General features: G+C 41.7%; 1 protein-coding gene across 2 annotated transcripts in view; it reads left to right on the forward strand.

Annotated features, from left to right (window-relative positions):
* Window positions 1-256: 256 nt before the first annotated feature.
* The window catches only part of LOC108164459 (dynein heavy chain 8, axonemal), a 72,416-nt gene continuing 55,902 nt past the window's right edge, over window positions 257-16,770 (forward strand). Inside the window, exons 1-7 of one of the 2 annotated variants that reach the window (XM_017300190.2) lie at window positions 266-1,374; window positions 2,043-2,146; window positions 2,201-3,542; window positions 3,600-3,768; window positions 3,865-4,270; window positions 13,531-13,742; window positions 14,202-14,718. In XM_017300190.2, coding sequence (XP_017155679.1) covers window positions 349-1,374; window positions 2,043-2,146; window positions 2,201-3,542; window positions 3,600-3,768; window positions 3,865-4,270; window positions 13,531-13,742; window positions 14,202-14,718 — 3,776 coding nt within the window. In that variant the 5' untranslated portion in view covers window positions 266-348. Of the gene's footprint in view, window positions 1,375-2,042; window positions 2,147-2,200; window positions 3,543-3,599; window positions 3,769-3,864; window positions 4,271-13,530; window positions 13,743-14,201; window positions 14,719-16,770 lie in introns of those variants that run through there. The other variant, XM_017300192.2, reaches the window with a different exon arrangement.

Here is a 16,770-nt window from a genome sequence, read left to right on the forward strand (position 1 = left end):
TTCAATCTTGCAGAGAAGTGGCACCATAAACACATGCTATATTTTGAGAAATTCAAGATATATAATCATTTTCCTATAGCTCCCATACTCTACCTGGCCGCGTTTCGTAACGTTCCCGATCGTAATTGAATAAAGATATAATGCAATGAAGCATGACGAAACCCTAGTGCGAACAGGCTAAAACACTGAACATTTTGAAATTTTGTTTAGAAAAGGAGACCTGTTCATTTTTGTTATATTAGTTGATTTCATTCATTCTCGAGTAATATCAGCGTCAGATATATAAACATATATATATTTTTTGACTTTAATAGTAATATTGTTTAAAATATATTTATCTTTTCAAGAATGGATCCAGACAGAAATGTTAAACGCCTACGGAAGCTGTTCGGCGTGTCTCGTACTATATTAAAACGGGCAGCACGTCGTCCTAGTGTAAGCGATCAGGAGCGTGAAGAACAGCAGCGAAAGCGATTTCAATTTCTTCGAGAAATGCGTCAGCAGCGGATATCTAGTCTTGGTGCTAATCACCGGTATGTTTTAGAAATATGTGCAGATATGTGTGGCCTAGATACAGAGGAAGTGGTAACAGGGGTTGTGGACGAAAATAAGTATGTCGAGAATCTAAACGGACTATTTAATGAGAGAGGCCCAATGGCAATCATGCTCAGTAACGCGGAAATGATGGGTTATCCTACCGAGTCTGGACGTTATCAAGAAAAGCTCAAGTATACCGAAATACAGAGAACTATCTGTTTACGGGCCGACTCAGTGGACATGATTGGTAAATGGATGGTTGTTTATCGGCATCACAATGACAGGTCCATTGAAAATCGTACAGTGAGCGATGAGGTGGCAATGTTTATGATTAACGCAGAAGAGCGAAACGCATGCTTAAATGTAGTTAAAACCTTTATCGATTATGTTTTAAAACCATCGGTTGAGGCTGTAACAGAGTTTGGTCTGGCGGAAAAAGAGCAACTTCAAAAGTTTTTTCATATACTTAATATGTATAATACGTTTCTCAAATCCTCAGAAGCAACTGTGTCTTCGCGTGTACTTTTTGATGTGTCACACGACCTATTCAAAGGGTTTTTACTAGTAAGATGGCAAATTGAAGCAAGCTCAAAAATAGTGACGCGTGTTCGTCTAGTTGAGAGGTATTTTGAACAATGGCTCAGACAAATCCAGGGGATACTAGTTGAAGGAAAACAAATTCAGCGTGACACTCCAGATGTAGGTCCATTACAAATGTTGGTGAATTGGCGACGTATGCTGGCAAGATATACTTCAATTACAGAGTTTGTTACATCACGGGCATTTAATAACCACAAGGACTGTTTGACCTTATCACGATCATCAAAACTATTGAATGTAAGTAATTTAAATAAAATTCGTATTTGTGTGGATTATTGTTTTACCATTACGAGGGTATATCGAGTGTTTATTAACCATACTAACTGGCGGAAGAGAAATGAACATGAAGAAATGTGGAATAAAAAAAACACAAATCTTTCATATAAATTACACATATTCCGTTCCCGACATCTACAGTTTTTCTTCTCCCGTTTTCACCGTTGTCGAACCATACCTGTCTCCTGTGCGCCATTGTATGTTAAGTCTGTTATTCGAAAGCCGTCTTCTCGATACTTATCTGCCTTTAGTGCGACTACAGAAAATATGTTTTTCTGCGAGGCATTAATTTGGTCTGAACAACTCTGAACTAGACGACTCTAATTTGCTTTCCATCGTCCATTGGATACTTGCACACATATTCTGACCGATTTTTTCAAGTTTTAGGGTTTATACCCGATGCTCAAAATGCTCACGGTTAAAGGTGTATTTCAAAATTGAATTGATATGGAACCTGCACAAGTGTATTTCATAGTTTCGCACTACCCCCTTCCGGCCACACAAACGACGAAAAGAGACTATTAAAGATAGTTTTGATCATCTTGATCAAGATATATTCTTGATAAGCATCAATATAATATAATATATAATATAATTTTATGAGACTTTAATGCGTACTTTTCTTTTAGCGGTGGGCTGAAATTGACAACCAGGTTACATTGGCTTTAAATGAAGCTAAAGACAACGTTCGTTATATATCTTCGTTGCAAAAATTTTGGGATCCATTATATAGGTAAAGTGCTTAAAGACAGCATGGTTAACATTATTCTGAAATTTTTTATCACAGGTCGTCTCCTGATGATATTATCAGCAGCTTACCTGGACTAATGGTCGCAATACGAAATGTGTCCAAAACTGCTCACTACTTTAATACACCCGTTAATGTGACAGGGCTTATGGTGAAGATATCCAATCAACTTACTATAACTAGCAAAAGCTTTATTACAGAAAGTGAACACCGAAGTCATTGGCATATACCTTCTTCCGAACTAATCGAAAAGATTGAAAAATGTAAAGATGTTATGGAGAACTATAAAAATATATATATGCATACAGTTGAGGAGATGAAAAGCAGCAATGAACGTCCATGGATTGTATCTTCAGTTTACATATTCACATGCTTAGAGAAATTTCTACAGCGTCTTCAAAAAGTAAAATGGATTGCTAATACTGAAATAACATATTCTATCTTAGATCGTATTATGATTAGTGGAATGGAAAGGTTTAACGCTCTGATAAAAGGTGCCCGTATTACTATTAGCAGTAAAATTTACGATCCGTTAAACTATCGAATTGAAACGTTTAATACGGATTTTGAAAAATTCGTAAATGAGGTAGAAGAAGCGGAAGTTGGGATGCAGCAGTTTGTCAAATTACTTTCAACTGAATGCCCGTCTGCTGAATCAGTATTATTAGTGCTTAAACGGTTTGAAGCTTTAAATTTGGAGTGTCTCTGTCTCGATCGCCGTTACTTGGAAGTAGCTGAAATGTTGGAAAAAGAAATGTTTTTGTTAAAGGATGTATACAATGAGGAACGGGGAAATCCCTTTATACCTCGAAACCTGCCTCCCGTTGCCGGTCGTATTGTCTGGATTCGTTCAATTTTTAAAAAAATTGATGTTCCCATGCAGGCTTTGAAACTTCGTCAATGTGTCCTTTCTCATAAAAAGGCACAGCGAACTGTACGCTATTATAACTATATGAATGGCATAATTTGTCACTATGAGATGGCTTATCACAAAGCTTGGTTTGACTACGTTGAGGAAGTTCGTTGCCTTCTCAATGCTCCTGTGATGACAATAAATAAGGATGAAGCATTATATACCGTTAACTTAGATCGCGCCATTTTACAACTGATATCAGAAACAGAGTGGATGTGGAAGCTTCATCTAGAGGTACCTAATATGGCTGCAACTTTAACTTATTGCAAAAATCGTTTATTAGGACCTGCAACAACTTTAAAATTAAGTTTGGAACGATTCGATCGGTTGCGATCGTCATTGACACCTGTTTTTATAAACATAATGCGATTTCGGTTACAAGAAGTGTCTATTTTGTTAAAATCTTCGCTATCATCCGTCACTTGGATATCTGAAAACCTTGAAGAATATGTAAAAAAAGTTTGCCAGGTAAGATAGAATTTAAATATATTTTTTAAATTTATAGTTAAATTCTCATCTACACAGAAAATATTAGATGTAGAAACCTTTTTCAAAATGATTTTGGACATTGAAGAACTTCGAATAATGCAGGAAATGTATAGTATATCGGAATTTCTTTACATATACATTCCTGATGAACCAGTCTCTTCATATGAATTTCTTGAAGAGAGCAACAAATTACGATCTGAAATAGGTAACTTCTTATATCTTTATTTTGTTGACCAGTTTTTCTCACTCTATTATTTAAGAAGTTAATCCATCAATAATATTTTCCCACATGATCATTTAGAGCGCGTGTTGGAAAAAAAATCTGTGTGTATGGAGCGTGCCGTTATTGACATAATAAATATGTTTATTGATTTACTTGATTTTGATCAAACTGATTCAAAGGGTAGAAGAGTCTTTCAGCTGCCACCAGAAAAACTGAATGATTCGAATTGGCGAACAGAGGGATTTTTACCCATAGATAAATGGGATTTTATACAATTCCATAAAATATATCGGACCATTTATCTGGCACCTGAGGATGTGCTAAAGACCCTTCAGTTTCGTAACTATGAAAATATTCGATATGAACTTCATCATTTGCGTAACGATTGTATGGATTTATTTTCGTATTATAACTCGAAGATAATTTTGGCGCTAGTAGCTGGTTCTAAGCGGTCATTAGATTTTGTGCGCCAAAATATACTCAGGTGAGCTATTTTCATTATCAATTGTAGTACCTTAAAATCTGTAGGTAAAAACGAGCAGGAACGGTGTGAGCCGCGATAATGACACGGCTGTACTTTTATATCCGGTAATCAGTCAGTATGCATATAAGTGAGATTATGATTTATTTAACTTTTGTATCGCTGTTCGCAAAAGGGACGAACTGATTCTTTCTCACCGGTTATCCTCATTATACTTAAAACCCAAATTTTATTAGATTTATAGAATATTTTATTTGTTTCCCAGAAGGAAGTGTTTCCGTCCCCATAAAGTATATATATTCTTGAATAGCCAAGTCGACTGAGCCATGTCTGTCTATCCGTTCCACTGGTCGCCAAGATCTCAGAGACGGTATGAGCTAGAGAAACCAAATTTGCTATCCACACTCCTGTGATATCGGACCTGCACAAGTTTATTTCAAAATTTCTCCACACCTCCTTCCGCCCCCGCAAAGGACGAAAATATGGGGCATCCACAAATCTCAGAGCCTTTTAAGGCTAGAGTAATCAAATTTGGTATTCACACTCCTGTTAGATCTAACTATAACACGTGTATTTAAAAATTTTGCCCCAGCCCCTTCCAGTACCACAAAGGACGACAATCCGTGGCATCCACAAATCGCAAAGACAATTAGAGCTAGAGCAACCAAACCTTGTATCCACACTTCTGTACGATCTCACTGTTTCAAGTGTATTTAAAAATTTCGGCCCACCCCCTTCCGCCCCCACAAAGGACGCTGAGATTTGCAATTCGAATAGCTACTAAATATTTTTTTATATCACATATTAAGGTGACTATGTAGTCAGTTCCATTTTCTGATCGTGGTAATGGACCAATAGTGTCTATTATCACTCTGTCGAAAGCATATATTGGTGTGTTTGTAATAATTAGAGGTGATCTTGTATGTTTTGTCGTTTTCGACGCCAGGCATTTAGGACATCTTTTTATGTACTCTTTGATATGACGTGTCATATTTTCCAATAATAGTGTCTTCTAATTTTTGCTAATGTTTTTGTTATGCCTGTGTGACTTACTTCAATTGGATAGTCATGGTATGTGAACAGTATCGCTTCTTGATCTTTTTTATTATTTATCTGGGTCACCGGCTTGAGTAGCGTTACTCTTAAAAATTTGAATATTTGACCCATTTCTTTAAAAGTATCTATTGAAACCATAGCTCGCAAACGACGGTCAACACTTTTTCCTTTTGCTGTCTCGTCACTGACAAAACCGAAAAAGACCACGCAGAAACGGTCTCTCACTGAGCAGAACACTTTTTGTCTCTTCGCTTGTGTTATGTGTTTCGGGTTTTCGGTTGAGCCCGACACACGATCGTGTCTCACTTTGGTCAAGCGCTCGCAGCAAAAGTGTCTTTAGATGAGCAGAAACCAAAAAGTGTCTGAGTAAAGTGTTTTTAGTTTTTTTTCGTGTATATGTGTATGTGTATATGTTTCATGTTTTCCGCATCTTTTGGGCTATTGTAAGCATCACACGTACAAGCACGCATACATACGCAAAAGACACTTTGTTCGTTCGCTCGCGACAAGATGCTCAGTGAAAAACAGGAACAAAAGAGAAGTGAAGAAATCGCGAGCGATTTGCGAGTTGAGCAAAAACAGATTTGATCGGGTCTTTTCAGTCCATTTTCTCAATGTGTCCGTCAATGAGAGGTTTTTATCAGACACGCCGAAAGTGTCAACAGTTATTTGCGAGCTATGATTAAAACTGATTTAAAAACCTTTTCGCTCGGTGCCACTTTGAGTTTGCTGATTTTATGTATACCGGCTAGCCTTTTAAGCCTTTGGAAGAACTGACCTAAGTCGGGAATTCCATTGGTGCACAAATCGCTAACGTCAATTCTTACTATAACTTTATTTCCTCGTTTTAATAAACATTGAGATTTAGTTATTCGAAAGCTCATTACTTTTCGCCCTTCGTCATTTGTGATGACTTCATGAACGTTGGGCGTAGAAGCGTTTACAAGAGTTTCCATAGTCAAATTTGCTTCTTCTTTTCCTGCGCAGGATTTATTCTGTTTACTTTGGTTTCTTGTAGTGACTTTGCAGAGATATTTTTAAAATCATTTATTTTGATGCGTGATAATGCACCGGCCACGAAATTGTCTTTTCCTTTGAGATATTCTACAGCAAAATCATACTCTTCTAAGTCTAATCTCATTCTCGTTTATTTTGAACTAGGGTCTATCATTGAAAGGTCATTAACCTAACCTATCATTGAAAACAAATATTTTAATGGTCTGTTTTAATTGAAAAGTGTATACCATATATATATGGTCAAAAATCTGTTATTGCCCAGTGAATGGCTGTCAATTCTTGCTCTGTGGTATTCTTATTGCTATCTCCTTTTGTAAATGAGCGGGAAGCATTATGCTACGGGAAAATGTTTATCGCCATATTTTGAGTTAAAACTGCTCCGCATGCTTGTGTACTGGCATCTGTTTTGATGCAAAATTCTTTATTACAATCTGGGTATTTCAATAAAGTAGGCTTCATTAGAGTAATTTTTACATAATCGAAAGCTTTTTGGCATTCGCTTGTCCATTCAAATTGTATATTTTTCCTACATAATCTTGTTGTGTGGGGTGAATAATCAGCAAAGTCTTTAATGAATCGTCTATAATAATTGCAAATTGCACCAAATCTTCTAGCGCTATCTGCGTCTGTAGGGACTGGAAATTTTTTATGATGACATCGTATTTCTTGTCATCTGGTAAAATACCTTACACTAGGAAAGTCACTTCGTGCATGAAGAAAGAGTAATTTTCTGGATGTAATTTAAGGTTGTGCTTTGATCAACCGGAACAACCGATGACTATTAGGTCATCCATGTATAAGAATGCTTGCGAAGGATCTAATCCTGAAAATGCTATTGTCATCATTCTTTGAAAAGCATTTGGCGCTATTTTAAAACCATAAAACCATTGCTCGTTGAAAAAGACGTTATATTTCTGGAATTTTCTTTAAGCTCAATTTGATGAAATCCTGACATTAAATCTAAACATGAAAAGTATTTTGCTCTGCGTAATTGATCAGGAATGTCGTCTATGCGTGGCAGTGGGAATTTATCGGAAAGTAATTTGTTATTTATTTGACGATAGTCTATTACTAATCCGGTAATCCTTTCTTTGGGACAAGAAGTATTGGGCTATTTTATTCTGATATGGAAGGTTCTACTATTTTATCTAAAATGAGTTTTGTGACTTGTTTGTTAACTTCCTCTTTGTGAGTATGAGGTATTCTGTAATTATACCCGATACTCAAAATGAGTATTGGGGTATATTAGATTTGTGGTAAAAGTGGACGTGTGTAACGTCCGGAAGGAATCGTTTCCAACCCCATAAAGTATATATACTCTTGATCAGCATCAATAGCCGAGTCGATTAAGCCCTGTCTGTCTGTCCGTCCGCCCGTCTGTCCTCAAAGTCCTCAAAGACTATAAAAGCTAGAGCAACGAAATTTTATATCCGGACTTCTGTCATATGTTAGGTTAGGTTAACCCGGACGGCCCTCAGCGGGGCCACGCATAGGCCAATATGGCCCTTAGTTATCCGGATGGGGGGGGTGTATGAACCGTCGCGGGAGTGTTAATGTGGTCTTAAAAGTCCCCGAGAATCGAGGTGTTTTTAGCATAGGCCAGCAGTTCCTGTGGCGTCCTTTTGGAGGCATCTTCCAGTGATGCCAGCACTGGGGCGCCCAGATATCTGCTCCTTGCCCTTGAGAGAGCCGGACAGTAGCAGATGAGATGTTCCAGGGTTTCGATAGCCCCAGGTTCATCACATTTCCTACAACTGTCTCTGTTGGTGATGCCTAGCTTTGCTGCATGTGCAGCAGCCAGACAGTGACCTGTTAGTATTCCCACTAGCAATCTACAGTCCTTTCGTGGTAGGTGCAGTAGGTAGTGGCTAAGTTTCTCGTTGCGCTCCTTGCACATTATCTTCGAGGTTCTGCAGGTGGTGGTACTCCTCCACCTGCTATCAGTCTGTGCTCTAGCCTGCTTCTCTAGATCGCCTTGCAGCGTTCTGAGGGAGACAGGCACGTTCTCGGTTCTCCTATTCTCCAGCCCGACGCCTTCCTTAGCTAGTACGTCCGCCGCTTCGTTTCCTTCGATGCCCTGGTGGCTGGGAACCCAATAGATCCGCACTGTCTTTGTCGTGCTTAGGATGTCTAATGCCTCCCTGCTCGCCAAGACACTTCTGGAACTGACTGCGGATGACTGCATGGATCTTATCGCCGCTTGGCTGTCGACGAATAGGTTGACCGCATCGTGTGCTCGTTCTGTGAGGAGAGCGACCTCCGCTGCTTTCCCGATGGCAAAAACTTCTGCTTGGAATATGCTGCATTGGTCCGGTAGCTTATACGACAGCCTTATCTCAGGGTCTGTACAGTATAGGCCCGCTCCTACTCCTCCGTCCATGTTGAAGCCGTCTGTGTATATATTGAGGTGCTCAGTTTGGTCCCTTCCAATTTTCCAGTCTTCAGGTCTCAAAGATGTGGTTGTTTTGACGTCAAGGCAAGTTTGGGGGGTCATGTAATCAGTTGATCTGGTCATTTCCCTGCCGATTGAACTATGCCCGTATCCTTGTGGCGATAGATTTCCTGATGCTATGAGGCGTTGTGCTGCCTTTCCCGCAATCAGGCGAGCGTGAATGTCCAGGGGGTCGATTCCGAGTACAGTTTCGAGTGCTTTTGTTGGGGTTGACCTCAGCGCCCCTGTAATACAGAGCAGAGCCTGTCGCTGAGTCTTTTCCATAAGCTTATGGTATGTCTTCTTTTCAGTAGCCTGCCACCACACTAAGGCTCCATACAGCAGAGTTGGTCGCACCACCGAGATGTAGATCCAGTGCATTAGAGCAGGTGACAGGCCCCATGTGCTGCTGAGCATCTTCTTGGATGCATAAAGCGCAATGGTAGCCTTCTTCACCCTTTCCACTACATTGGGCCTCCATGCCAGCTTGCTGTCCAGTACTGTGCCTAGGTATTTCACCTGTGATTTTGGAGTCAGCCTAGTTTGGTCAATTTTCGGGGGGTCCATATCGGTACCTTGTACCTCTTGGTAAAGAGGATGAGGTCCGTCTTGTCCGCGTTGATACTGAGTCGTACCTCTTCCGCCCACTCACGTATCTCCCTGAGTGTACGTTCCATTAAGGAGCTGAGGGTCGATTGACATGCACCCGTAATAAGTATGCTTATGTCGTCTGCATAAGCTGTTATCTTTGGGGACTTCCTTTCATTGGATGGGGATATAGCCCGTACATAGGCATGCTGAGTATATTGCGAGGAGCCATGGGGTAATAACCTCTTTGGTCAACTGCATCATGGCTGGGAATATCCCGTCCAGTCCTGGTGCTTTTATGCCCGCGAAGTAGTCTATGGCCCAGTGGATTTTCTTAGTGGTTAACAGACCTATTGGAGGGTGCTGTTCCTCGGTTGCTAGGTCCTGATGCTCCTTGGCGTCAGTGACCTCGGTGCATCCAGGGAAGTGCGCCTCCATTAGTGCTGTTAGGGCTTCTTTACTGCCCTCTGTCCACTGTCCGTTGTCTAGTTTTAGTTGGCTCTGTACTGTGGGCTGCTTTGAAAGCAGCTTCCGAAGCCTAGCGGTTTCGGGAACTTTCTCGATGTTGGAGCAGAAGTTTCTCCACGAGTTCCTTTGTGCCTTACGTATTTCCTTCTTGTAGCTCCTAAGTAGGATTTTATATTCCTCATTGACAATCTCTTCGTTCGCTTGTTTGGCGATCTTGAAGAATTCCTTGAGGTTGTTCCTTTGGAGAGAGAGATCTCGGTTCCACCAGAGTGGCTTGGACCTCCTCTTCGTTCCCGAGGGTTTGCACGATGCATGGTAGGCGTTCAGTAACTCGTTGGATAGGGTCTTTAGGGACTTCTCTATATCCTCCGCAGATTTCACTGAGCCCGGATTCGCGAGCTTCGAAGTAACTGTCTTTTTAAACTTTGCCCAGTTTGTGTTCCGGGGGTTTCTATAGACTGTTGTCTTCGAAGGGTGTTTGAATTCGCACTTGAACTGAATGTACTTATGGTCTGAGAAGGATGGTCTTTCAAGGACCCTCCAGCTAGATACCGTAGTACTGTTTCCCGTTGCAAGTGTTAGGTCTAGCACGTTGGATGAGGTCGGACCTGCGAAGGTGTGCTCCTCCCCAACGTTTGTTATATATAGATTAGTTGCTAGTATAAAGTCTAAGAGTGACTCACCTCTGTCATTGATGTCGGTGCTTCCCCACACATTGTGGTGGGCATTGGCGTCCGTTCCGATGACGAGTTGATAGTTTTTGGTGCCGGCTTCTGTCACCAGGCTCCTGAGTTCGTCGGGTGGTGCGGGTCTGTCGTGAGCCATGTAGCAGGAAGCCACCAGAAGGCGCTTTTCCTCACTTTCCAGCATCACAACCATCAGGTCATCCGTGCTGTAATGAGACATAAGGTAAGCATGGATTCCCTTTCGTACGAGTACGACGGTTCTGTTCCTGCTTACCGATGTTGTGTAGAACAGGTTGTGATTTGAGGACTTTAGTCCGGCCACTGAATTGCCTGTCGCAATCCAGGGCTCCTGGACTAGAGCTATGTCGGCGAGCCCTTGCTCCATGGCGATGAGGAGCTTCGCCGACGCTACCTTGCTTTTATGCAAGTTGAGCTGTAGCACACTCAGCATGGGTGGCTGGCTCACTTGCACCTGACGGGTTGACTACCAGCGTCAGGTCACCGTCTTCCTCTTCTTCGTCTTCAAGCGCAAGACCCTGGGCGGCCTACACGATGGACTCGAGACCTAAGTCCTTTTCCACCTCGCCTGCCTGCAGGGTATGCGCGTCCTTGTCATCAGGGTGGCGCTTTTTGAGGCGCAGGTAGACGCTACCCATGCCCCACGCCATCTTCCCGAACTTGGGGTATAGCAGATCCTCTGCTTCCTTGTTTATTTGGAGGATCACACATTGGCCCCCTCGTTGGGTAGGGGGCTACCAATGTGTAGGATCCTCCAATCGGCCGTTGGCACGTCCGCGTTTTGCCGCTGAAGGAGCTTTAGCGCTCGGTCCCCCTGGATTGTGATGGGGAAGAGTACCTTCGCCTTAGGCTTGGACGGGATAAGCTCCCGGTCCACAACCTCCAGCTTGGCCCCCTCCCACATCGCCTCCAGTAGGCAGACCGTACGCGTCAGCCACCTTAGGGTTGGATCATCATTGCACTTCAGGATCTTACCCCCATTTAGCCACCCAGCACCATCGAACGTGGGCATTGGGGCCGCGGGGTCTTCCTCCATCTGTGCAAAAAGTGCGTCGACGAGACGCGCGTGCACCAGCTTCCACTGTGCCGCTGACATCTTGCCGTTTTCCTCGCTGCGGTCGATGAGTGCCACGATCAGATGTCGTTTGGTCACATCGCTGACCTTCGCTTTCGGCTTCGTTGGCTTCCTGGCCGCTTTCGGTGGAGGGGCTGCACTCTTGGGCCCGCGTTGCCGCTTGCTCGCTGGAGTGTCCTTAATGGCACTCTCAGTCGAGCGTTGCCTCTTGGTGGCCATCGTCTCCTCCACCTTATTGGCATATTCGCCATTCGACGCCCTCATCTGTGGCATCTGAGCATAATGTAGCCGACCCTCTTCTACTCTCTGCTCGGCCCAGGCTAGCTTGACCTTCTCCTCCTGGGAGATGTCTGCTTTACCTTGCAGCCGGCTTTTGATGTTGAGGGCCGCTTTGTATTGCGCTTTGGCCTTCATCCCCTCCTTGGAACGCTTCGGCCCTTCCCTACGCAGGGAGCTGGTGCCTGGTTCCGGCGAGCGGAGAAGGCTCTCTTCATCCGTCCTGCTTAGAGAGAGCACGCTCTCCAGATCCGTGTCTGTATCGACTACGGCATCTGTGCGGCTCAACTTGCAGGCTACGGAGTGAGTTGTTTTTGTTGTTGTTGTTGTGGCAGTAGCTTTACAACTGACCTGGCCTGCTCCCGCCAAGTCTGAGGTGTGACCGCTGGCGACACGCAGAGAGGACTGCTCCTCCCCGTGCCCGCCGGTGGTAGCAGTCACGCTTTCCACCGACGTTTGGGTTGACATCCCAACCCGTGCTTGCTCCTTCTTCGATTCCATAGTTGGCCCGAGGGTCCAAACTGGTAAATATTTTTCGGGGGACCACACCCTAGCGTTTTAGGCCTGACCGCCAGGCACCTCTAGCCATGGCCCTGGTTCGGTTCCCCCGACTTTGAATCGGGAAGACGCCGGACCATAGCCTTAGCTAGACACTGCATTACCCCGGACAAGGGTAATGCACTGTCGCTTGCCCAGCCGGCACCCTCGTGGAGGGTTCAGCTAGAGGATTTTCGCCAGCCTCTGTCATATGTCACTGTTACAAGTTTATTTCAAAACTATTTAAACTATTTATTTAAACATACTGACTAAGTATCGGGTATAGATGTAGAGTTGCGGTCTCCGCAGCAATCTCACAACGTTCCCTCTCGTTTTTGTTTTCTTTTGCGTTTTCATTTTTCGTTGCGGCTGTAACAGCTGCAAAACTGAACAAAGAAGTAGAGGGAGTATGCGCGTATGCTGATTTATTTCGTGTTTTTATTGTCAGGATTTCTTTCTGCTTAATATATTTTTTACAACAAGGGGAGTTGGCAGGGTGTTGCTCAAAGAAATTAGCACAGTGGATGCGTGTGCATTTTGCGTTCGGGTGGGTGGAAAGTTGCAGGTGGGACAAACGGCAGTATTTTTGCAATACTTAGCTCTATGGCCTAGTAGTTGGCATGTTTTGCATCGCATTGGCTTGGACGTATTCCCGGACTTTAACTGTATTCCAGCAGATGTTCATTTTGCTTGGGAGAGTGTAAAGGGGAAAGGTGACTAAGATTACACCAGTTGGAGTTGATTTGCCTTCGATTGTTTTATTAAAGTTGATTATAGAGAAAACGTGTTGGCTCTTTAGCTCGTTTACTATTTCGTTTTCCGGAATGTTATTTAGGTATGGGGGCGTATATCGCACCTTTTATGTAATTAAGTCGGAAGAATGGCTATTAGATCCCAGTAGATTCGGCATTTTATTCCTATGCTAAGTTTAAGTAAGCCGAAGATCAAGGCCATTCATTAGCTTCATTATAAGTAATTTTCCTGCAAAGTTTCAGGTTGTAGACAAACGTGATCTTGTGTGATGTAAAATGTGTCTGTCATTCGTCCATCTGATGGAAAATAACTATATACATATTAATAAACTAATAAACCTTTTTCCTAACATATGCAGGACAAATTGGCGTACTAATCCTATGAAGCCTATATTATATACTGAGTTGGAAATGGATTTTATTAATGGATGCTATATACAGCCTAATTTAGATGTAATGCAAAATGATTTTAATAATGCTATTCTTTGTTGCACAGAAATTAATTATTTTGTATCCACTTGGGGTAAACAAGCAAAGACTCAAGACCGGAAAGATAGGCGTGTTACTGTTGGTGAGTGTATCTTATTTGTCCTATAAATGACACAGCCCGCAAAAATAAAACTTTCTGTTTGTAGTAGGCCTATATAAATTTTTTTAAATAACAGAGGCTTTTTAAATCGTTTTTTAAGTAAATGCGTCTTTACTTTTTCATTTAGAATAAATTTATTATGTATAGTGACATTTTATAGAGCTTGTTTTATGTTTTCTATCGTCCTCTTTAGTTTTTTTTCAATAATACAGAAATGACGATTTGCATAGTCAAAAAAAAACATATATATTTTTTTACGTACCGTACAATCCCCCTTCTATTTAAGAATCACGCGCCTGGTTCAAAGGCTCAGCACAAAAAATACTTAATAAACAGCATATCTTAGAAAGTCTTATATAACAAGAGCAAGTTAGTGTAGGACTGATGCAAAATCACTGTTGGCCTGTGCTATCGAATAACAGAATTTAATTTTCTTTTAAGATGAAAATAAATATGAAAGGAGTTACTTTAGATACGTAGTGGAACATAAGGATGTTATCCGCGCCGTTCAAAATTTGGCTAATGGTCTACTAAGTTATAAGTCGGATATGGAGGAATTTCAACGAGAAATGTTTGAAAAATACAAATACTTATGGGCTGAAGATAGGGAAGATATTATTAATGCTTTTGTTTTAACAAACCCATTGACAGTTGATATACGAGATATGTTTCTACATTATGATAGCATTACCCAAAAGCTTGAAACTATGAGCCCTAAACGTACTATAGGGCCCATCGAGGTTCGCATGAGTAATACTCTCGATAAATTGGTTGTAGAGTCAAAAAAATGGAAAGTTTTATTAGGACAATTACTAAGTGTGCAGTACAAAAAACAGTTGGATGAAATGATCGAATTTATTGCTGAGCAAAATAATATATTGGATAAAGCAATTAATGATTTAGATGACGTACGCCAAGCCATGGTAGTGTTAGAGAAAGTTCGTGACAATTACATCGAGTAAGTATTGTAACGAGTAATCTAAATAAATATTATTACGTTCTAGCACTAACAACTAAACTAATCAACTAATTTACTAAACGAAAGGGTCAACGGTAATTAGTTTCTATAGATCTAATAGTAATCGTGAAGATTATGTGGCTCAAGTTGTGCAGAAAAATCAAACAATCAATTTTTCTACGGTTAAATAGGGATGGGACGTTTACTAATAGCAATTTACTAGGGTAAGATGGGAGTCTCACACCCGCATCCCAGTTAGGGCACCACAGAGCAAAGAGTAAAAAGTTTTTCTGAACTGATTCTATACGAGGAGCTATATACAGGAGCCGTATTTTAAGATCGGACGAACTATCGATGTTTAGAGAGTCTTTGTTATATAGAGGTCGTCAAATTCCCATAGTCTTATTTACCATGTTAGAAATGTGTTGAGCTTTAGCTTGGCGTCTAATATAACACCAAGATCATCCACCACTCAAGAGAACCACCACATAGGGTATAGGGAGCCAATAAGGTACTGGAACGATGAAATGTCATTTCTTTGCATTTCGAGGCAATAAGGTGTAACAAGTTTGCACAACACCATGACTGAAAGTTATTGAGATCGGATTGCATTCAAGAATGATACCGAAGGAAAGTCATTAATAAAGAGTGTGAAGAGTAGGGATCCCCTTTCACCAAGATAAGGAGGATATTTAAATGCCAATTGCCAACTGTAAGCTTATTATAAATGAGCAGTAGCAGCAACTAATATGCTCTGCACACTGAGCCCATCCCGGGGGAATGGTGAGATTTTTTGACAGATGTGAAACTCCGATTCACACTGGCACCATCCACCATCCGTCAAATAACATGATGCCAATAACAAATACATTATATTTGTGCGGAAGATTTATTAATTGTTATACCCGATGCTCTAAATGAGTATACTCATATACAGGTATATACACCTGTATATTAGATTTGTGGTGAAAGTGGATGTGATCAGCATGAATAACCGAGTCGATTGAGCCCTGTCTGTCTGTCCGTCCTTATGATCGCCTAGTGCTCAAAGACTATGAGACTCGTATCCAGACTTCTGTAATATGTCACTGTCACAGAAAACCAAAAACGCAGAATCGTAACCATATCTTCTAGAGTGCAGAATCTGAACCAGATATTGCTATTATTCTGGCCAGAATGCAGAGAACAATTTCATTTTATCTCGCTCTGTCTCTCTCTAACAGACACGTTTCATGGTCGGTTTTGCCTGCCGCTAAAAATGAGCGCTTAGATCTCTGAGACTATAAAAGCTAGAGCAACCAAATTGGTATCCACACTACACAATATTGAAGATACGAAAAAACTAAAAGCGCACAATCATAAAAAATTACTATGTGCACCAGATTGCCGAATCTGGATCAGATCGGATCATTGTTACAGCCCATGTGTCAATGTAGCCCATACTGACTATGTATCGGGTATAAATGTGGAGTTGCGTCTGCAGTAGTAACTCACAACGCTCCCCCTCGTTTTAAATCTAGAAGAATTTTGAAAAAGATAAAAAAAAACGAGGAGGAACGTTGTGAGTTGCTGCGGACGCCGCAAGTCTACATATATACCCGATACTTAGTCAGTATGGCTCTCCTCCGGCAGACGCCGCGAATATTAAACGACACGACAAAGAGTGCGTGCGAGAGAGACAGAAAATCAGTCTGAGCGTGACGTCGGGCGCTGCGTAGCCACTGCAAATTGATTTGTTCCTTTTGGCTATAAAAATTATCTGATCTGATCCAGATTCAGCAATCTGATAGATATGATCATTATCTATGATTCTGCGTTTTTAGTTTTCTCGAATGTGCAATATTGTGGATGCAACAGATTTTCGTCTTTTGTGGGGGCGGAAGGGGGTGTGGCGAAATTTTGAGATATACGTTTTATAGTGAGATCTAACAGGAGTGCGGATACTAAATTTGGTTAATAGTCTCTGAGATTTGTGGATGCCCCAGATTTTCGTCCTTTGCGGGGGCGGAAGGGGGTGTGGCGAAATTTTGACACAAAACGGTCAAGGTCCGA

This window comes from Drosophila miranda, chromosome 5 (assembly GCF_003369915.1).
Source record: "Drosophila miranda strain MSH22 chromosome 5, D.miranda_PacBio2.1, whole genome shotgun sequence".
NCBI lineage: Eukaryota > Metazoa > Arthropoda > Insecta > Diptera > Drosophilidae > Drosophila > Drosophila miranda.